At 31.9% G+C, this 22,348-nt stretch overlaps 4 protein-coding genes across 5 annotated transcripts; 2 read left to right on the forward strand and 2 right to left on the reverse strand.

The window, feature by feature from the left end:
- The first annotated feature begins 158 nt into the window (after positions 1 to 158).
- LOC8283229 (subtilisin-like protease SBT2.6) lies at positions 159 to 4,422 on the forward strand. Its single transcript, XM_002524314.4, has 9 exons — positions 159 to 591; positions 669 to 816; positions 948 to 1,342; positions 1,547 to 1,642; positions 1,770 to 1,839; positions 1,983 to 2,265; positions 2,428 to 2,759; positions 3,004 to 3,271; positions 3,584 to 4,422. Exons 1-9 carry the CDS (start codon positions 452 to 454, stop codon positions 4,264 to 4,266), a joined length of 2,415 nt encoding a protein of 804 aa, XP_002524360.2. The 5' UTR covers positions 159 to 451; the 3' UTR covers positions 4,267 to 4,422.
- A 92-nt stretch (positions 4,423 to 4,514) lies between these two features.
- LOC8283230 lies at positions 4,515 to 6,123 on the reverse strand. Of its 2 annotated transcripts, none has more exons than XM_002524315.4 (4): positions 6,035 to 6,123; positions 5,593 to 5,916; positions 4,834 to 5,004; positions 4,515 to 4,749 (listed from the first exon to the last, which is right to left on the reverse strand). In XM_002524315.4, the coding sequence occupies exons 1-4, from the start codon at positions 6,056 to 6,058 to the stop codon at positions 4,690 to 4,692; spliced, it is 579 nt and encodes a 192-aa protein (XP_002524361.1). In that variant the 5' UTR covers positions 6,059 to 6,123; the 3' UTR covers positions 4,515 to 4,689. The 2 variants fall into 2 exon arrangements, with proteins under 2 accessions (XP_002524361.1, XP_048231138.1); XM_048375181.1 differs by lacking the exon at positions 6,035 to 6,123 and having other exon boundaries at positions 5,593 to 5,683; positions 5,773 to 5,895.
- Positions 6,124 to 9,945: 3,822 nt separating this feature from the next.
- On the forward strand, positions 9,946 to 14,071 carry LOC8283231 (glutamate dehydrogenase 2). The gene is made up of 9 exons (XM_048373683.1): positions 9,946 to 10,947; positions 11,038 to 11,151; positions 12,195 to 12,416; positions 12,518 to 12,592; positions 12,675 to 12,791; positions 12,887 to 13,137; positions 13,247 to 13,322; positions 13,394 to 13,480; positions 13,687 to 14,071. The coding sequence occupies exons 1-9, from the start codon at positions 10,840 to 10,842 to the stop codon at positions 13,870 to 13,872; spliced, it is 1,236 nt and encodes a 411-aa protein (XP_048229640.1). The 5' UTR covers positions 9,946 to 10,839; the 3' UTR covers positions 13,873 to 14,071.
- Positions 14,072 to 16,069: 1,998 nt separating this feature from the next.
- Positions 16,070 to 18,386, reverse strand: LOC8283232 (light-harvesting complex-like protein 3 isotype 2, chloroplastic). Its single transcript, XM_002524317.4, has 3 exons — positions 17,883 to 18,386; positions 16,579 to 16,716; positions 16,070 to 16,469 (listed from the first exon to the last, which is right to left on the reverse strand). The coding sequence occupies exons 1-3, from the start codon at positions 18,271 to 18,273 to the stop codon at positions 16,219 to 16,221; spliced, it is 780 nt and encodes a 259-aa protein (XP_002524363.1). The 5' UTR covers positions 18,274 to 18,386; the 3' UTR covers positions 16,070 to 16,218.
- Positions 18,387 to 22,348: the final 3,962 nt, after the last annotated feature.

Below are 22,348 nucleotides of genomic sequence, written 5' to 3' on the forward strand. Positions count from 1 at the left end.
TGGTAAAACATATGTTAAGGACCCTTAGGACCAGAACGATATGAGAATGGCCTCTATTGTATTTATTCTTTTTTCTTTCTAATTTTATTTTTTGTGTGCTTTTCTTGCTTTTATACTCCCTCAGACACACTATGATCAGGATTATAGAGCAGTATCATGTTGTCTGCATTTTCGAGGTAGACCTCTTTGGGGACTTTCAATTCCCATTATCAAGAGAGTGGAAGGGAGGAGATGTGTTAAAGCACATGAATTAGAGTTGTTAGAAAATGAGAAAGACATGCATTGCTTATCTGTGCAACAGGAAAGAGTTTGATAGAGGTAAAGAAGCTGCATGGTTTCGATCCATCACCTAAAGTAACTCCCATCAAATCCGAAGCCCAGAGTTACTTTATACTTTTACCCCACAGGTTAAGTTGAAGGTTTATCTCCCTCGGAAGTGTTAGCCATCTCAATGGCTTCAACTATCACCTTTGCTTTCTTCATTTTTGTCGTCAAATTTTTTGAGCTTCTACAGATTGAAGCTAAAGTTTTCATGATTTTAATGGATGAGGAACCTGTTTTCGCTTTCAAATCCAAGTACACTAATCCCAGGTTTAACCCGTTTCTTTGTTTTCTTTTTTTCCTTTTATGCCGGTCAATATGCATCTGATTGTATCAGGTTTGTGTAGGATCGAGGAGGTTATGGATTACAAAGAGAGTTTGAGTAATAGCCATGACTTATTTTTGGAATCTCTTCTCCAGAAAGGCACTTATACTAAACTCTATAGCTACACTCATTTGCTGAATGGAGTTGCAGTACACGTTGAGTCAGAGGAGGTAAATCCATGGTCCAAAGAACTTTACTTGATCCTGTAATATCTAAACATGTTTGCAGTTTCCACTGCCAAATTTAGAACCATTTTTATAAGCCTGAATTGGGGTGACAAACTATAAATGACATTTTGCAGGTGTCTAGCATTCTGAAGAATGCAAGAGGAGTCAGAGCCATCCATGAAGATACCAAAATGGAGAAGCTTACAACACATACGCCTGACTTTCTTGGGATTCCTGCTGGTATTTGGCCAAGTTTGGGAGGACCAGAGAGATCTGGTGAGGGGGTAGTAATAGGTATGATTGACACCGGAATAAATCCGTACCATCCTAGTTTTACAAATATGTCAATGGGGTCTATAAATAGTACCAAATTCAGAGGGCAATGTGCCACTGGAGAGAATTTCCCCCTAACAGCATGCAATGGAAAGATAGTAGGGGCGCAATATTTTGCTCGTGCAGCCATTGCTGCTGGTGATTTTATCACTAGTCGTGATTTTGCATCCCCTTTTGATGCTGATGGTCATGGAAGGTAAGTAACTTGATATCTATATCTTACGATGTAAGGTTCTATTTGTACTTCCGGGCTGGCAGTTTTTTCATTTTACTATTAATGGGGACCTAGAAATTGAAAATTGCTAGTGTAGCATTTAAGCTTCACTTAGTTTATAATCTGCATTGTTCTACTATCTGTTTCCAATAATTTAAGTTCATTGTCTCAAACCCATGCCTACAGCCACACAGCATCTACTGCTGCTGGAAACCACCAAATACCAGTGATTGCTAATGACTTCAACTATGGAAATGCAAGTGGCATGGCTCCTGGAGCAAGGTAAAAGAAGAACTTAAGCTTCTGTTTTGCAAGCCTACTATTTCTAACTCAAAATTACAATTCCATCATGAATTTCAAGTAGATTTTTTGCTAATTTATTTATTATTTTTTCTTGTTTCTGAAATAGGATTGCTGTGTACAAAGCACTGTATACTTTTGGAGGTTATATGTCAGATGTTGTGGCTGCTGTTGAAAAGGTTTGGTAACTACACATGAATCAATTTAATAACGATCTTGAAATCAATCTTGACAGAATTTAGTATAATGACAATGGATCTTTATATTTCATTGAAGTAGCTTAAATGTTTAAAAAATTGGTTTACAACATCAATGAATCCAGGCAGTGGAAGATGGTGTTGATATACTAAGCCTTTCCATAGGGCCATCTAGTGTCCCTCCTGGTCCTTCTGCTTTCCTCAATGTGCTAGAAATGGAGCTCTTATTTGCTACAAAAGCTGGCATTTTTGTTGTTCAAGCTGCTGGCAATGGTGGCCCTTCTTCCAGTTCAGTCCTTTCTTTTAGTCCCTGGATCACCAGTGCTGCTGCCTCCATCACTGATCGCAAATATAACAATACAATCATTCTAGGCAATGGAAAAAGCTTCTCGGGCACTGGCCTTGCCCGTAATCTTTCAACTCTTATATGCTGTTCTAATTCACTAAACATTGAATAATGCAAAAGCCAATTTTGTTTGTTGCAGTTGAAAGTTTTCTCTTACTAATCATTAAAATAAACAATAATTAGCATCCCAACTCTTAGAACTGTTTTGGTTATATATTGTGCAGCTCCAACATCGGGAGAAGTTCCCTTCCTATTAGCTGCAGCAGCTGATGTCTCTCATGGGAATGTAACCAGTGTCGTAGAAGTTGAGAGCTGTCAACATCCAGAACACTTTATCAAGTCGTTGGTATGGGAAAAGTTAATCATTTGTACATATACCTTCGACTTTGAATATGAGGATGCGAGCATTGCAACTGTTGAAGACACTATACAGCAGATAGGAGCTGCAGGCTTTATAATCACAATGGATCCTGACATTAGTTCTGAGCAGATCAAGGGTACCACAATGACCATGCGAGTTCCTGCAATTATCCTGAACACCATGCAAGCTTCCTCGGTATAATCAGTATTATTCAACTCATTTTCTATAAACAAAAACAAAATTAGCCTCGTGCCATTATATATAAGGACAGGGACTTAGAAAGGGTTTCCAAAATCAATCTTGTATATATCTGCTGAGAAATCAAATGCTAATCTTTCTATCATTTTATGATCCATCAATCACTCTAGGTGGGTAGGCTAACTGATGGTATTTCTCAATAATGCCAATAGCCATGAGTCTTTTTAAAATCACTTTGCAGGCTTTATGGGAGTATTACAACTCTAATACAATCAGGAGCAGGAGTGGACAAGCAGTGGCTTTTTCTGCAACAGCAAGAATTCTGGATGGAAGGCAAGCATTCTTTACTGGACAGGCACCAATAGTAGCATCCTATTCCTCTAGAGGTCCTGATGTGAACAATGCACTTTTGCAAACTGCTGATGTCCTCAAGCCAAATATAATGGCTCCAGGATCCTCTATTTGGGCTGCATGGAGCCCGGACAGTGAGGGAGATCCTTACGTCAAAGGTAAAGATACAAACACCTTTTAGGGCTGCCTGTTTGAAGTGCAAGCAGTGAAATTAATGTCCTGGGACTAGAGGAGTCGGAGAAGAAAATACCTTCCCAGCGACTTGGGAATTAAATCCTGATCAAGAATATAAGAAGCAGATCCACTTGACAACTTAGCCAACACTCTGGTTTAAGCAGTACTGTTATAAACTAACATGTCAACCAGATATAGCTGCTACATAACTTCAAATGCATCATATGTTCTTCAGCCTAATGAACTGTTGCTGTTCCTAAGAAATAGCTAATTTTGTCAATTTTCATTCCTCTCAGGGCAGAACTTTGCGCTTGTGTCTGGTACTAGCATGGCTACTCCTCATATAGCTGGTGTTGCAGCTTTGATCAAGCAAAAACACCCCAAGTGGAGTCCTGCAGCTATCACCTCAGCAATGATGACAACTGCAGATACAACTGATTGCTTTGGCTCCCCCATTTTAGCACAGTCGTCTAACCAGCTAGCACCTGCTACCCCATTTGATTTTGGTGCTGGATCCATTAACCCAGCTAGAGCCATTGATCCAGGACTTATATTTGATGCCCGTTTTGAGCACTTTGTCCAATTTCTTTGTGCTGTTCCTGGTGTTGATGATGAATCTGTAAGACGAGCTGTAGGAATAGGTTGCCCTATCAGAGGAAGGGCATGGTGTTCAGATTTGAACACAGCAAGCGTGACAATTTCCAATCTAGTTGGGTCACGAAAGGTAATTCGACGAGTAACAAATGTGAGTCGAAGAAATGAAGTCTACAGAGTGACTGTGAGGGAACCACTAGGTGTAAATGTTACTGTCAAACCACAAGTTTTCTGGGTAAGAGGTAATGCTTCAAGGCATTTTAGGATTTTGTTAAAAGCAAGGAAGGCAATGAGAACTTACACATTTGGAGAGATAATATTGTATGGAAGTAGAAATCATGTTATTAGAGTTCCGATTGCTGTTTATGTTAGCACCACTTTATAGTATTGAATTCCTTATATTTACAAGCCTCTTGAAAGTTCTGGGACACAGATCATCTTCAGTCATAGTTTAACAGTCCTGTAGTTCTCTCTTGCCCTCTCTTAATTTGTGAATTAGAGATCTCCAGATGTATAATATCTTTGCTTTATTTCTTCATAAGTCTAGACAAAAGAGAACATAAATCATGTTAGCTAGAAGGGAAACATAGTCATGAGAGTTTGCTTTTTTTTTTTTTTATAAAAAAAAAAAAGAAATAAAAAAAAAAAGAAAGAAAGAAAATTGCCCTTCATTGCCCATCATGATGTGTTCAAATAATTAAACAAAAGAAAAATGAATTTTAGATTTTGTATTCATCCTTGAAGCAATGTTTCCCTCAATGTATATATATCTTCCTGAGGACTATCTCATTGAAGCCCTACTGAAGCTTTATCTGCGCTTTTGCAGCACTGCTAAAAACTTTGATATAAAACCTCTCTTCTTTTGCACCTGAAGCAATAGGAACATAACTAACATTTGATCTGCCATATCAATAAAGTAAAAAAATAAGAAACTGCATCTCACTTATCTCACCTTTAGGTTATTCATCACAGCATTGCTTGTAGAACCAGAGTGCTTTGTCTTCTTATCGTTCTTGATTTGGACACGTGTCAAGGATCTGCAGAACTTGAATTTCGAGATTTTCCACTTGCCTAAGCAAGCAGGAGTGTTGTCATACTTTGGCTTTCTTTGGACAACGGCAATCTACCATAGGAAACAATCAACAAGTAAATTTTCATTATCATCATTTTTCCTTTTTGTGGAAATATCTATTCATGCTCAATCTCTCTCTTACCAAAAAAATGAGACCTGAATCAACAGAATATCTCTTTTCCTAGAAAAGTTAAAGTAATGCAACCCAGGAATAAATGGTGCCAATCTCATGAAAATAAATACATTCGAGGACTAAAGATGAGGCAGTTCAAAATATTAAATGAAGAAAAATAAAAGATGTGGGTAATTCTCTTTCTCACTACCTTGTTTAGAATAAATCATGTGCAAGAACTCAGTTTTTTTGTTACTTTGAAATTGACAGAAGAAAAAGAAAAGGACACAGATAAAGAATTAAATTACATCCGAACTGTCCAAACATGATATTGAATAAAGAGAATTGAATTCTAGTATTTTTAGAAAATACAGTCATAAAATAAGAAGCTATAGAAAAGGTTTTCCCTCTAATACTTAACATTTTTATGTGGTAAAATAAATATCATATATACCAAGCGAAACAGTTTTTCTTCTTTTAGTTGAATCGTGTATTATATATATGAACAGAGAGGTATAGTTGAGTACATTTTCTGTAGGCTGCATGACATTAGAAGAGATCGGCTTTGGAATTGGATCCAAGTGAGATGATTCCACAGGACGATGATCAGCCGACTCCCTGAGACGTTGAGAGTAGAGAAGAAGCTGAGCTCTTCTGCTGAACCCTTTACCAGCATTAATACTGTCACCATATTTGTTTGCAGTTACCTCTTGTTTGATATTCTGATGATTATAATAGTGGCAATGGTGGTGGTGGTGGTGATGACGGTGACTTTTTGATGTAACCTTTCTCTTTGTTGGCTTCTCCACATAGACACTAATTACTACAACCTTTTTCTTGCACAACTTGGCCTGAAACTTGAAATTGTCAGCTATATATTCATTTCTCTCTTTTTTTTCTTTTTCTTGTTGCCACATAAACACAAACACAAGACATAAACATAGACAGAGAACGAGAAAGATGATTTACCATTTCCTTCGGCATGATCATCATCGTGTCTTAGAAGAAAGTTTTCCTGCAGTGGGTTTTAGATTAAAAGAAACATATTTAAGTATAAGTGTGTGTATATATAAAGGGACACCATAGCTAATGCTACCTTATTTGTTGATATCATTAATTATTATAATTTTTTAAAATCTAAGAAGACCGTGGAATATTAATTTTTATTTCAAAATAAAATAATTATTGATTTACATTCGATCGTAAATATAATATTATAAATTACTCAAGCTCAGTCTTTTTTTTTATTCAAAAAAATTAAACGTGTTAAATTACTTAATTTAATTAAAAAATCAAAAAAATTTAAAAGTATATTATATAATAATCTCTTATAGTTGACGGTTTTATTAAAACTTAAAAATAACTTAAAACTCTTTCATCTTATATATGATATTTACAGAAAGAACTGAACTCGATTAGAATTTAATTATTATATCATTTTCCTAATTCATAACTTGTGTCGTAGGAATGCATTTATGTTATTGAAATCATCAAAATAAAAATCAAAGCGAGAATGCTGTGTTGGAGAAGCGGATGGAGATGCTATGCCAAACCGAGAATGCCAAAGCAAAGTCTTTGGTTGCATCGATCATCTCGAGAAATTGTTATGTCTTAAAGCTTCCAAATTTCCAAACTTAAAAGATTGAATTGCTTGATGCAACCTATCTTACAAGTATTCTCGACTCTTTATAGATATTTTCTTGATCACCCACTTCAAACTTCTTCATGAAAAACACATTTGTCAATTTAGAAATTTAAATTATCATGTGATGCAGTTCAAACATTATAAAAGAATTTGGAATAGAGTTTAATTTGCCCTTTGAACTTTGCACTCAGGTTGAAATTGATCCTTTTTTATTTCTATGATCAACCCAATTTCTAATTTTTTTTCAAATAGATTCAATTTCTTCCTTTTTAAAATGAGTCAATTAAGCACGTTATAGTAAAAGCATGAAAAAAGTACCAAATTGATTATGAACAATAAGTTTGAATTTCAAATTGAACCAAGTGATCATTAAGGGGTCAAATTAAACGTTATTCTATTTTTAAGTTAAAAATTAAAATAATAAATTTAACTTTTTCTAAAAAATTATTACAGATCCATTAAACCCATCAAGATAAACTCGCTACCGCCATTAATATATTTCCACCACTACCACCAATACCTTTAGCAAATACCTTTAAATTATCAAAAGTAAAACATAGATGAATATTTACAATCTAACACTGCTATTATCCCCTTTTTATCAGCCTTTATACCATTACCTCTACCCACTAATTTAAAAATAATATATGCACAATCTCATCAACACTCACAAACACATAACCTATTATTACAGAGGAATGAACACAATTTCAAAAATCAAAGTTCTTAGCAGCACCAGCATCAAAATCACACCACCACTAATTTCTTTATTTGCTCAACCACCAAATTCAATTAGATAACTAATCAATAATTATTAATTTTTTTTAAAGGATCAAATTGAGACAGCACAAAAGAAATTGAATGCCCAAATTGAGCTGGCCTTAAATGTCAGGTGGTCAAATTGGATTATATAGCACATGCAATTCACTCTCTCAAGAAATGGTCGAATTCGACCTATTCAAAAAGTCAGGAGCTAAATTGGTTATAAAAGAGTGAAAACAAATATTAAATTGGGCCTGACCGTATAAAGATAAAATTGAAGCTTATTCCAAAAGTGTCATTGACAAAAATAAAAGTAGATGTTAATCCGCAAGTCATAAGTTCTTTGTCACTGAGCCATGTAACACTTATCAGAAACGATAAGATGCAAGATTCAATTGATAGTAAGTCTCAATCGCCTCCACCACGTCTCCCGAATTGGCTCTTCATCTTCCTCTTTAGAAACAAAATCTGAAAGTCTCTTCTTGAGGTCGTTGTTGCTTCCATGGCTGGCAGCAGCCTCCAAATTTATTTATTTTTTCTTTATCTGTTTCTTCTTTTGGCTAATGAAAGAGTCTGATTTCTTGAATCCAGGATCTTTCCACCATTGATCTTAAGATTTTACTCTTTTTTGTGCTAGTTCGGTTGTTTTATTGAAAACCTTTAGTTTATTCTCTCTTAAAGAGGTGTTATTATCTCCCGTGGTGGAGCTTTCTTCTGACCATCTTCTCTACGAGAAGGATTTTTCAAGAGTCAACACCACGCATATGATTCAAAAAAAAAAAAAAAAAGGGAGTAGTTGATGTGCTGAGGGAGCATTTTGGGTGTTTGATTTTCTTTATTTTATGTTCATATCTCAGTCTCAAATTTACTATATATTGAGTTGTTGGTGGGTAGATTTACCGGCACAACCTTTTTATGCCGGAAGTGAAGCTTTGAAAAGTGATGTCGATCGCACGCGGGAATCATGAAGGCTTTCATTGTCGCAGCTGTTGGTTGCTGATATAACTATTGTTGCAGTTGAATATCTCTGGTCTAGGGTTTCATTAGCTTAGAGAGGACATTATAGTTTAGGTTGGTCCCTTAAAAGAACTGGAGTGAAGATTTTATTTTTCTACAATACAACATTGGATCAAAGGAAGAAAGGAGAGAAGGATTCGTTTAGTTGTTACAGGCATTAGATAATTTGGCAATATGCTCTCATCATCAAAAGTTTGACTACATCTCTAGCATTTTAAGTATTTCCCACCTCGGAAATTGATGGTGTATTTATTAATTAGTAGTCAACTGCCTATTTATTGCCAGAGTTGTTGATGCTATTTTTATTATAAAAATTTTAAAATTTAATTTTTAATATAATTAGCAAACTTTCATAAGTTTATGATTTAATAGATTTTTATTTCTTTTTATAAATTAAAATTCTATTTTAAAAATTTCAATAATAATATTTCGTACAATCCTCTCATATGTCATTAGTAAGCTTATTTTTTTATTACAGTATATATAATTATTGCACAAACTCACAATTTTTCTCTTTTTGGAAAATACTAAATAGCATTGGGAAGTTTTAAAAAGACAAAAGGAATAAATTATATAATATATATATATATATATATATATACACGTCGTGAAATATGATGAATTTAATACTTCTTCGTCCTAAAAAGATGGCCTCTTATTCTTTTTTGCTCCGTCGCAAATCACAGTTAACTTTCCTTTTCGAATTCTTAGTTTAGTAAGTAATTGTTTAAAATGACTTTCATTAGTTTACATAGATATTATTATAAATAATTGATTTTATATTTTTATACTTTGAAATTTCAACTTATATATATATAAGAAAAAGTGATAAAATTAATTAATGACTTTAATTAAGAAATTTATGTTTCGTAATTCAGGTGTAAATTAAAAGTGAATTATCTTTTTAGAAAAAAGAGGATATAATAATACTTATTATGCCCTATTTCAGAATAAATGCTAAGGTTAAACTATCTTCTAAGATTTGACTTTAGAAACACTTTAGTCTCATGTGTTTCTAATTAAGCAAGTGTGGTCTTTAGAACATTTGTAATGCCTTTTATTTTAAAAAATATCATTGACACAATACTATTTTAAATTTTTTTAAAACATTAAAGATATATATTTTTTTAAAATCTAATACACTTTTTATATTTTTTTCTTTTTAGTTTAATGTTTTTCATAGATTTTTATAATTACAATTTCTTATTTATTTTTTTTACAAATTTTACTAATAGAAAAAAATTAATCATATCAATTAATAAAGCGTACAAAGATTTATTATATATTTAGTAAAATTAAAATAAAGAGTAAAATTTAACTCTTTAAATTTGTGAATCCAACTTTTATTATTCACTAAAAAAAATAGAGATTGTAGTCTTATTTATAAAATAATTATTTTATAATAATAATAAATAATTTGATGCATATATTATAAAAATATTCTTTAAAAGTGCATGATAATAAATGAGTAAATTTGCCAACACCGACTATAAATTCTTTTATAATTTGTTATTGGATAATTAATTTATATTTAATTATTTAAATTAATTTAATGTATAAAGAAATTTTTAAATAATCTGAAGCCTTGAGAATATCAAAATAGTAGAGACTGTTCCTGAGGTCAAACCTAAGAGGAAATGACCCTTCAGAAGGAAGGAGAGGAAAAAACAAAAACAGAAAGAAAGAAGAGAGCTGCGTAGATGCTAAAGAAGAAGAAAGAAAGAAAGAAAGAAAAAGATTCTGGGTAGCGGTTAGATTGAATAGATTTTTGGCAGGCAGAAAGAAATGAAGGGTTTAGATCATATATCATAATAAAAGAGTATGGACACAAAATCCCAAGAAAAGAAAAAAACCATAAAAGGCAAGGGAATAGTAACTGCAACATACACGCGTCTCCAAATTCCACAAACCATTTCATGGAATTCCAATCCTTTTCTTACAGTCATTAGAAACACCTTCTCAAGAGCCTCAAATCCACTTGTCCGTTTTTAATTTTTTTCACCTCAAAGTTTCCTCCTCAAATGCAACCGGACCAGATAATTAATTATATATATAATTTCCGTAATTCAATTCAACCATTGCGTTTAATACAACCCAAAAGCAGCCAAGAAAAATCTTGCCAAACCCTATTATTAGCTGAAGTAGAGAATACACTCCTTCTCCCTCTCTCTCTCTCTGGCTCTTAACTCTTTCCTGTCTTTTTCTCATATATTTCACTACTTATAACCCCCCTACACTACCTCTCTCTGTTTCATTGCATCTTTTCTTTTCTTGATTTCCGTCCTTCTGCTTTTAGTTTCACTTTCTGTTTCTTGGGTTGTTACTGTTTTTTGTTTTCTTTAAGGCAACAATGAATGCTCTTGCAGCTACCAACAGGAACTTCCGCCATGCAGCTCGTATACTTGGTTTGGATTCTAAGCTTGAAAAGAGCCTTTTGATCCCTTTTAGAGAAATAAAAGTAAAAGAAAAAGATCGTGTTCATGTTTTCCTTTTTTTTTTTGTTCTTGTTTAAAGGATTTTATTATTTCGAGCTGATGTGTTTTTGCAGGTAGAATGCACTATCCCAAAAGATGATGGTAGTCTGGTTTCTTATGTTGGATTTAGAATTCAACATGACAACGCTCGTGGCCCTATGAAAGGCGGTATCAGATACCATCCTGAGGTGATGTTTGTGTATATATATAAATGATCTTTTCTTTTTCATATAACCTAATTCCATGAATTCTAATTGCAAGACAGATATAGAGATATTACTCTAAAATTTCGGGTCATTTTTGCGTTCTTTTTCTGTAAAAAGGAAAAAGGAAACATTTTGATTTTTGATCATAGATCAACCTCAAAACGATTTGTTATAACCTGGATATATGTTTACTGTTATGATGGAATTATTGGACATTTGGTTTCATGAGATCATGCCTCTCTCTTTATTGAAATGTCTGGGTGCATGATATGTCTGTTTGCAAGTTTTGATGATGATTTGTCAATCTCATGGTGGATCATTTGTCAATTACCAAATCACCTAAACAAGTTGGTGGTGGTGAGGGGGAAAATAGAGAAGAAAAAACCATTTATAGTTGCTATATTTCTCATCTGGATAGATCTATAAGTTATTAAATTTCAATCGAATTTGTTTAATTAGATAATTATTTCGACACCGACAAAAATTAGTTATTATACGTTTATATGTTTATTTCGATACCGACAAAAATTAGTTATATATATTTATATGTTTATTTCGATATCAACAAAAATTAGTTATTATATGTTATTAATGTTAAAAAGATTTCAGATAACGCAATTATATAATTAAAATAATTATTTCTACAGAAAAAATTTAGTCTTTATATGTCTATATATATTAAAATAGTTTTTTTTTTTTTTAGATTACGTAATCTTGAAATTATGCAAAAAATTTGGTACATATACGTCTTATTTTGTCGTTTTTTTTTAAGTGCAAAGTTATTACTTATATTTATTGTTTTAGATTTTAAATTAAATGCTAAAATGTGCACCATTATAGCCGTACTTCTTAACGAATGAATCTAATGTTACACTTGGAAGGCTAAATGTGCATAACTTGGCACTGTTGTTTGTGGCTTTGATTGCTCATATCAGTCTTTTCAACTCTATGAAGGTTTTACTTTTGGTCTTTGGCTGCCTTTCTAATTTTACACTTTTCTCTGCTGCTTTTTGGTTATGTTCTAGGTTGATCCTGATGAGGTTAATGCTTTGGCCCAACTAATGACATGGAAAACAGCAGTAGCAGACATTCCCTATGGTGGTGCTAAGGGAGGAATTGGCTGTGAGCCCAGGGAATTAAGCGTAAGTGAATTAGAACGGCTTACTCGTGTTTTCACTCAGAAGATCCATGATCTTATTGGAGCCCACAGGGATGTTCCTGCTCCTGATATGGGAACTAATTCACAGGTATTCTTTCCAATTCATGCCTAATGAATTTGTGCTGTGACCTCTTTTTTCAGACCCCATATTTATTTTCATGCTTGTTCCTTTATCTCAACATCGAACAGACAATGGCCTGGATTCTGGATGAGTACTCAAAGTTTCATGGTCACTCACCTGCTGTTGTTACTGGCAAGCCAATTGTAAGCACACTTAATTGACAAGAAACTACACAGAAGGAATTGGAAGGAAAGCAATATTCTTTTTAATAATATGCCATTGCAGGATCTTGGAGGATCATTAGGAAGGGAGGAAGCAACTGGTCTTGGGGTGGTATTTGCAACACAGGCTCTACTAGCTGTGTATGGAAAATCAATCTCTAATCTGAAGTTTGCTATCCAGGTTTGTTGCTGATCAAGATTAAAAAATCTTGCTATATCCACCTATATTAATTGATGGTCTAGTTCATTTAAACGTGAAAATATTTTGTCATCTAGGGCTTCGGAAATGTGGGGTCTTGGGCTGCCAAGTATATCCATGAGAATGGGGGCAAGATTGTTGCTGTCAGTGACATCACTGGTGCAGTTAAAAATCCAAATGGACTTGATATCCCAAATCTACTGAAGCATAGGAAGAGCACACGAAGCTTGAAGAATTTCCAAGGTGGAGATGCTATGGATCCGGATGAGTTGCTTGTTTGTGACTGTGATGTTCTCATGCCTAGCGCATTGGGTGGAGTTCTCAACAAGTATGCACCCCACTAGTTCTTCTCTTTGCAATTCCTTTGACTTGTTTCATTTTGGGAAGTATTTAATAAACATATTTGAGCTTCGCTTCTGCATGCTTCCGTATTGAAGGGGAAATGCTGCTCATGTGAAGGCAAAATTTGTGATTGAAGCTGCAAACCATCCCACTGATCCAGAAGCAGATGAGGTAAATTTAGCACAATGACATTGCTTAATTATGCCAAGACACTTGGAAAAAACAAGTCCTTTTTACTGCAGATTTTATTCAAGAGAGGAATAGTTGTGCTTCCTGACATCTATGCAAATTCTGGTGGTGTGACAGTGAGCTACTTTGAGTGGGTCCAGGTAACAAGCTTGCTCAGTTTTGATTTTTTCCACTTGTATTTATTACGACGGCTACCCTAAACCCTAATATATTTTCATCATAATCATATTGAATACCCATCAATGTTAATATTCTAAGCGAAAATAATCAACCCTGCCAATTGGGCTTTTTCAGTTTCGAATTGTATTCTGTTCATAATTAGATTACTTTGTACATACTGGTGCAGAATATACAAGGGTTCATGTGGGATGAGGAGAAAGTGAAGTGTGAGCTGAAGAAGTATATGATGACATCTTTCAAACACATCCAAGCAATGTGCAAAACTCATGACTGCAGCCTCCGAATGGGAGCGTTCGCTCTCGGGGTTAATCGTGTTGCTCGCGCTACTCTCCTCCGGGGTTGGGAAGCTTGATCATCCTCTTATCTATCTCTTTCACCTCCAATGGAATCTCCATAGAGCTAAGTTTTCTTTTTTTCTTTTTTTAAGTTTTTGCTCAGACATGAATTGCTGTGTGGCTATTCAACAGCTGTAAGCTTTTAATTAAGGAGGTGATTATGGAAGACATAACAATTCAACTTATTGGATTATATTATTATGCTTCTTTGTTTCATTTCATAAGAATTGATAGGTTAAAATGGATTATATTTTTATTTTTGAACACTGAAATTTTTCAGAAACTTTTTAATACATTTCAGAAATTTCAAAATAAATATTTTATTATTTTTATACTTTTTATTCATTTTCAGAAACTTTGTAACGAAGGACTTTCCATTTAACTGGATCCTTTAGGAGTTTTAATTTTTTTTTCATTTATTTTACTTTCTATATATAGATAATTATTAACTTTTTTCTATTATATAATTTTTTTATTATATTAATATTTTTAATTCTTACTTATTTTATATCTAAAAATTTTCATATATACATATGTACTTTTTATATATTATTCTTCTATTAGTTTATATTAAATAGTTTTTTTTTATTTGTAGTAAAAACTATTTTTAAAAATTAGTAAATATTAGTTAGTAATTTAGTAGATAAATCACATACTGTAATATTTAATATGCACCAACATGGCTAATTATATTATTTATACCTAATTTTTGTCTTTTATAATGACAAAGATGATGATATAATAAAAATTTAGAATAATTATTTATTATTTTTTATATTTTAATTTTACATAAATAATTATTATTTATTTATTTTTAAAAAATATTTTATATATATATATATATATTTTCGAACATTTCGTTTTTTAATTTTTTAAAAATTTTATATTTTTATATTGGATTATCTAGCGTCACGTTTTCGGTTGCACAATAATTTTTGAAATAATTATATATTTTTATTTTATATCGTGTGGTATCACATTTTTTGTTTCTATTTTCTTCCAACCTAAGTAATAATTTTTTTAAATTTTTCTTGCAACCTAAATAATAATAGACATTCCATCACTTTATACTATGATTGCAGTCCATATCTAATATGAGAACTTGAATGATATATCTATATATATAAAAAATTTTGAAATCTAAATTTTTTTTAATACGTGTCATAAGATTTTTTTTTCTGACATCTGTACTATTTTTGATATATAGGATTCAAGTTTATGTGTAATTTTTATTTTTCTCTATTGATTTATTAATTAATAAGTTATATTCCTAATTAAAAACTCATTCTAATCCTAAAAAACAACATATTACTAATAAATTAGTTTTCTAATTAGATAATGATTATTCTAAAAGATAACATATTAATTATATTTTAATATGATATTAACTAACAAATTAACTTTCCGATTAGATAATAATTCTAATTATAAAAAATAATATTTTTAAATATTATATTCACTAATAAATTAATTTTAATAATACAATAATTTTTTATTTTTTAAAAATAGTAATATCAATTATATTGATAGTATTAATTTATATAACATTAGAGTTAATAAATAAATATTATAAAAATAATTTATTGATAGTATTAATTTAAAGATAATATTAATAAATAAATATTTTATTAATGTAATAATATAAATAAGATTTAAAAAAATTAAAAACATTTAATAATAGTTAGTTTGCTATTATTTTTAAAATTATTATAAATCAATATTAAATATTTACTAATTAATCAAATTATGTTTATAAATTTAATTTTATAATTGAAATAATAATGACATCCGGACAATGCATGAGTAGACTAGTTAATCTAATTAATTTTGCACTTCCTATTAAAAAGTCACTTTTAATTGAATTATAATACAACCAATATCCAATAACTTGAATGCAAATAACTATATCATTGGCCTCTTTAACTTTCACAATGTAGATAACTTGTATTTTTGTCAAATTAGCTCATTCCTATAAAATATTCATGATACATTTTTTTTAATGCTCTTATTATAATTTTTATACCTATTGAATAACTCTCCAACCATATTTAATTTATATATTTTCAAAGCCCAATTACTTCAAATATGTTATATATTATAAAATATTCAATCTAACAAATCAAAGATGCAATATAAATCTAACAAAGTGCATCGGAACCTGACTTTTCTCCTGAGGATTCAAGAGTTTCTGGGTTTAGTCCTAAGCAACTCCCATTTTTGAACTAAGGATCAGCTTTGCATTCACTCCAAAGAGAATCTAATTAATCAATGCATATAAGATTACACTGCAAATGCACAATTACAACAACATAAACAAAAGCTGAATACAACAATTAATGATTGCCATGCAAAACAACTTCTAGCTACTCTGTTTTGGAACTGCTAGGGGTCTCATCCTGCCAGGTTGCCTGCCATTGCTTGTCATAAAAGGTTGTCTCATCCACCAACTTTTTTAGAGTTTCTATATCCTCATTCTTTCGGATCAAAAGTACTCCTGCGACGGCTATAAACAATAGTGTCTTGCAGAAAAAGTTGCCCATTTGATCAACTAGACCAACACCAGTCAAGCTATCCACGAAGTAGGCCATAAAGAATCCGACCATTGCAGCACGTCCTGCGCAAAACTCATAAAAATTACGTTAGTTAAGAACTTAAAATTATATGTGTAGAAGATCACAATTCCCTGATGCGCACAGCAGAAACAGAGGACGATATAAACGAACCATTAAGTAGTTCTGCCTCAGGTAGATGGAACCTTTTCATCCACGCCCACCATGGGATGATTGAGGTGTCAAAAACTACAGGGTCATCATTGGTGGAAGATTCCGGATTGCTCTCGAGCCATTTTCTCCTCCTTACCTCTGGAAAAGATAAACTAAGAAAAACTGTTAGAAAATAATTAATCCACCAAGAGATATAAGAAATAAAAAGAATATCAAGAAACAATTACACATGAATCTCAAAGTTCTCGTTGAAAATAGATGAAAAGCCTTGACAGTGAATTGGAGGCTTTTAAATCCCACTAACATGTTGGCTATCCCAAATACAAGGAACAATCTAGTTTCAAACAATGCAATAAATAAGTTTCCATCTGATAAAGCTTGTCTTATTCTTTGAGGAAAACAGAAAATGATGAATAGGCTCTACAATGTCTTTAGATAATAATAACTCGAACACTATATCCAGGTTGTTAATGCCCCCAGAAAATATAGAATTTGCAACTTTTGAGGAAAATTATGAAGAGCTTGCACGCGTGTGCACATAAATTGGAAGAAAGAAAAAGAAGTTTGGAATTTAAATGAGATGCTACAGCCATAACCCAGAAGGGGGAACTCATTGGTGGATCAAGATTATGCACAACCAACAGCAATGTTATTGCATTCTCTCTTCTAATAGCAATTATTCAAAAACCAGACCATTTACCCAGCCATCATAACATGGTAACAAGCTGAAAACAATGTACCACGCAACACCAAGCCCCAGTTACACAGCCACTCTCCCTCTTCTGAACAAATATATCCACAAAGAAACCTTACAAGAGGGCCATGACAGACAAATTAACTTAGTTGCCTAATACATGTCCAATTTAATGGTTACAAGACAATGCAAATTATGGTTAAGAGCTGAAAGATACTAAAAATTGCTTTTACTCCCTTTTCTCCTCTTCCCTACAACCCCAAACCACAAATTGATGATCGCCTATTGCAAGTCTATTACAGCACAATTGAATTTCACTCAATTAATCATAGATCAAGATATTTTACTTTGATGAACTAATAATAACATCTGGAGTAAATTTTTCAGTCTCTATTACCCTCTTTCCAATCATTTCTTTACAGTTTTCACTGATAATTTGTACTTAGTAAAGTTAGTAACTTCAATCTTCACAATCAATTAACTTATTTTTAAAAACTACAATACATAGTTCTTCTTCTTCTTCATTCACAGTAACTAACTATAATCAACAAAATGAAAACATAAGTAAAATAAATTAATCAAAACAAAGAAACCAAATCAAAAACCTCACCAGCATCAATAACAGAGTCCCAATCAGTGCTTCCATCTTTCTGAAACTGTTTCAAGTCCCAAGTCCCACCAATCCATCTAGGGTCCACAAATTTGCTTTCTAACTTGACTTCTGCGTCCTTCACCGCACCATTACTGCCTAAAGAACTCTCTACGGCAGCCGGAGACGGTTCAGCAGCCTTAGGCTCGGCTTCTTTCGGCTCCTCTACAGCAGCAGCAGCAGCTGAAATTCCAGCACCATTATCAGTGGAGGCTTTTGGAGCAGAGAAAAGAAAGGGTGGGTTTATGGGTGTGAGAAAGGAAGTGGGTTTGGTAAGGAGATGGGGTTTAGAAGAAAGGGATCGGAGGAATTGGGTTGGTGGCGGAGAGAACAAAGCCATTGAAATTGACATGGGTTTTTGTTAATGGGCAGAGGAAGAGTAGTGATTGTGGGTAGTATTCAAGTGTTAGAAGCGTCTGTCAGTTCATGGCTGTGTTTAATTCAGTTATCCTCAGCCTCAGAAAATGAGTCCTTTTTAATGTTTGGACTTACTACACTACAATAATGAATTTTTATTCAATTATTTAAAAAAGAAAAAAGAAAAATAAGAGAATGGTAGGAACTTGGAACATTTGATAGACAATTTAAAATGAGGAAAAGGAAAATGACACCAAATGTTAAAACATTTAAAATGATACTTTTGTGACTCAATTATGTAATTTTGGAATTAGTAATTATTTCAACCATTAGTCTTTAATTACTGGAATGAATCAAACTCAAAATGAAAAAGCTCATACAACTCGTAGGAAATTGTTTTTTTATTTTTTTATTTTTATCTTTTTAAGAAAAAAAGTTATATTCTTTTGGCTTTCAATGGATGAAAAAGCCATTAAGACAACTCAGGACACTCGCGGGGATCAGACCTATTCATGGGCTGGGCCTGGGCGGGCTCGGGCTGGTCTGATCGGGCCTGATTGGATTTTGGACAAGTCCGAGCCCGTCTAGGCTCGAGAATTTTTTAATATTTCTGAATCTAAGCTTGAGTCTGAACTTTTTTAAAAATTTGGTCCGACCCAGCCTGGTCCGGCCAATTATTAAACCTGCCTTAAATTGCAGTTACATTTAGATTTATAGTTTTGTTTTGTTTAATATATTATTAATAATAATAAAATTATAAACATAAATAATAATTAACTAAGTGGTATATAGTACGGGCCGGGTGGGTACCCAGATCCATGAACAGGTCTAGCGGGGACAAAAGAAAACACTTATCGGACGATAAGAAGAGAACCCATAAATATGTTACTCCATTTAATGTTAACTAGTACCAGTAATGGCAAACATATTTTGGGGCTACTTGTAAGAAAGAAAAAGTTTCATGCCATTTAATGTATTTTCTAGTTTAACATGACTTATAATTTTCACAATGTTAAGTACCAACTTTTCAGTTTTTACAATTTAAAATACCATTTAAATATTTAATATTAATATATATATATAAAAGTTGAAATGACATTTATTAATTTATTTATAAATATTAATTCATAATAATTACTCTCTTTTTCTTACAATGTATAATTTTAACATTAACAACTTTCAATATTAAATTTGTATTTACAATTCTTATGGAATTATTTTTAATTATTTTGCTTTCATATTTTATTTTCTATTGCTCCAGCTATATATCACTATATTACAAAAGTGTGCTTGACAATATAATTATTCATTTGATTTTTTTTTTTTTTTTTTTAAGAAGATACTATCCTTTGATTATCATTTTTGTTTTATGAATTTTGTACTCTCTTTTTGTCTTCATAATTTAGTTACTTATATATTTACTTGTGTCTTTATTCATATCTGAAAATTTCATTCATCCACTTACCTTTCAATTTTATTTTTTTTTAATAATTGCAAAAGGTTCAAATAAGTAACGCTATACATCTTTCTATTATTATATAATTAATCGCTTCAATTTTATTTTTTCATATACTATATGCTTCCATACTTTAATTTTAGTTTTATTTTAAAATTTAGTTACTAATACTATATATTTATGTGTAAATTTTAATATTCAAGCAATTTACAATTTGGATAAATAAATTAACATTATGGTCATTGGCCTCTTTCTATTTAAATTTAAAGTACAAATAGTTAACCATGTAACAATTAAATGTAATTTTTCCAATGTATTTTGCCAGAACCAACAGTAAATTTCAACCTTTAAACATTTCATGATATACTTATTTATCTTACTACAAAATTTTATTCTTATAAATATATTATAATATTGTGTGAGATGCAATATCTATTTTTGCGCATCTTAAATAGTTATGTTATTTATGTTTGAGATATAGAAAGTATTTAACACATATGTATCTATTAATTATTGAGTTTAAGTTATAAAATATAATAATCTTATACATATTAATTATTGAGTTTAAGTTATGAATAAAATAATTTAAATAAGAGTTGGCTAATATATATTAATTTTTACTATATAAAGTATAGTAATTTTAGATATTAAATATGAAAAAATCAATTTATAAAAGAAACATATATAAAATGCATACTAAAGGATAATTGATCAAGTTCTGCAGAAGGCGCAGGCATTAGATTAATTTACTTGGTTAATTTACTATAATCTTTATGGTACGACACTGGAATTAGCTGAACTAGAAGGCGTCAAGATTCCATCTTTATCTAATTACAAAAGTTATAGTAAAATATATGGTAAAAATATTAACATATTAGATGATTGTATAATTAAATTCTAAATTTTAAAATAAAAATAAATATTTTATAATAAATGCTTATGATATTTTTATTAAACAAAATACATATTAAATTTATATTACATATGATATATTATATAAATAATTTATAAAGATTAATTTATATATATTATAAGTCACTTGATAATATAATACATAATCACCTTCAATTATAATTATCATAATAGCATAATCTGAAAACAAGAAATGCAATTCAAGATGCATGTATTAATAGCACAACTTCAAACTATTAAATTAAATTCAATATATATTTATTAACACGTTTAATTATAAAATATCAACTTAGAAAAGATATTTAGTATGTATTGTTGAAGAAATCGTGAATCGCCCCTTCATTGATATGTTTTTGTCATATATATAATACAGAAAGAATAGAAAATAGGAAACTAGAAATGAGAAAACTAAAGCTGTAATTCTAATCTAAGTCCTAAACTTACGCTTAACCATATCAAAAGAATATATCTCAATAATATCTCAATATCCCCCTCAAGGTGGAGCATGAGGATCATAAATGCTCAACTTGGAAAGCAAAAACTGAAATTGTCGTGTTCCCAAAGGCTTGGTAAAAATGTCGACAAGCTGAATCGTGGTAGGAACATATGAAGGAAGAATAGTTCCATCCTGGATTGCATCACGAACAAAGTGACAATCAACTTCAATGTGCTTTGTCCGTTCATGGAAGACAGGATTCTGTGCAATATGTAAAGTCGATTGGCTATCACAATAAAGACTAATAGCAGTAGTATGTTGAATCCCCAAGCTAAGGAGAAGACCCTTCAACCATTTCAATTCACAAGTAAGAGAAGCCATAGATCGATATTCGGCCTCTGCTGAAGAACGTGCCATAGTAGGTTGTTTCTTAGTTTTCTAAGAAATCGGGGAATGACCAAGAAACACAAGCCAGCCAGTTAGAGAGCGACGAGTAAGAGGACAAGCTGCCCAATTAGAATCACACCATCCTGTCAAAGAGATAGAGCTATTAGCTCGAAGCAAAATGCCTTGTCCAGGAGAACCCTTCAGATAGTGAACAACGCGCAAAGCAGCCTCCCAATGTTCATGTCGCGGTTCTTGTAGAAACTGGGATAAAACGTGTACAGAGTATGCCAAATCAGGACGCGTGACCGTTAAGTAAATCAAACGTCCAACCAAACGATGATAAGGTTCGAGATTAGATAAAGAGTCTCCTGAAGCATGAGCAAGCCGATGGTTTTGCTCAATGGGAAAAGATGCTGGCTTGGCACCTAGAAGACCAGTCTGAGAAATAATGTCAAGAGAATACTTTCGTTGATAAAGAAATATATCATCAGTACTTCGTGCCACCTCAATCCCAAGGAAATATTTAAGAACCCCTAGATCCTTCATATGAAAATACGTGCTTAAGTATTTCTTAAAGGCTCTTAAAGCAGCAAAATTATTCTCAGAAATAATTAAACCATTAACATATACCATAACATTAATTTGAATATCACCCTTAGTTTTAAGTAAAGAGAGAATAATTAGCATAGGATTGAAGAAAACTAAACTCTTTTAAAGCAGTAACAAGTTTGGTAAACCAACACCTCAGTGCTTGTTTCAAGCCATATAATGACTTTCGAAGACGATAAACCATATCAAGTTGAGAAGACCCAAAACTAGGAGGAAGCTTCATATAGACTTCCTCATTGAGGTCCCCGTGCAAAAAGGCATTATGCACAT

The sequence above is a fragment of the Ricinus communis genome, chromosome 5 (assembly GCF_019578655.1).
Source record: "Ricinus communis isolate WT05 ecotype wild-type chromosome 5, ASM1957865v1, whole genome shotgun sequence".
Taxonomy (NCBI): Eukaryota; Viridiplantae; Streptophyta; class Magnoliopsida; order Malpighiales; family Euphorbiaceae; genus Ricinus; species Ricinus communis.

Coding starts and splice junctions, on each gene's coding strand:
- LOC8283229 (XM_002524314.4), top strand. CDS start 452: ATGGCTTCAACTATCACCTTTGCTTTCTTCATTTTTGTCGTCAAATTT. Junction 1,343..1,546: donor GATGCTGATGGTCATGGAAG/GTAAGTAACTTG, acceptor CCATGCCTACAG/CCACACAGCATCTACTGCTG. Junction 1,643..1,769: donor GGCATGGCTCCTGGAGCAAG/GTAAAAGAAGAA, acceptor TTTCTGAAATAG/GATTGCTGTGTACAAAGCAC.
- LOC8283230 (XM_002524315.4), bottom strand. CDS start 6,058: ATGATGATCATGCCGAAGGAAATG. Junction 5,917..6,034: donor TGATCATGCCGAAGGAAATG/GTAAATCATCTT, acceptor TTCAAGTTTCAG/GCCAAGTTGTGCAAGAAAAA. Junction 5,005..5,592: donor TCATGCAGCCTACAGAAAAT/GTACTCAACTAT, acceptor TTCCTATGGTAG/ATTGCCGTTGTCCAAAGAAA.
- LOC8283231 (XM_048373683.1), top strand. CDS start 10,840: ATGAATGCTCTTGCAGCTACCAACAGGAACTTCCGCCATGCAGCTCGT. Junction 12,417..12,517: donor ATATGGGAACTAATTCACAG/GTATTCTTTCCA, acceptor AACATCGAACAG/ACAATGGCCTGGATTCTGGA. Junction 12,593..12,674: donor TTGTTACTGGCAAGCCAATT/GTAAGCACACTT, acceptor ATGCCATTGCAG/GATCTTGGAGGATCATTAGG.
- LOC8283232 (XM_002524317.4), bottom strand. CDS start 18,273: ATGTCAATTTCAATGGCTTTGTTCTCTCCGCCACCAACCCAATTCCTC. Junction 16,717..17,882: donor GGACTCTGTTATTGATGCTG/GTGAGGTTTTTG, acceptor TATCTTTTCCAG/AGGTAAGGAGGAGAAAATGG. Junction 16,470..16,578: donor TGAGGCAGAACTACTTAATG/GTTCGTTTATAT, acceptor AGTTTTGCGCAG/GACGTGCTGCAATGGTCGGA.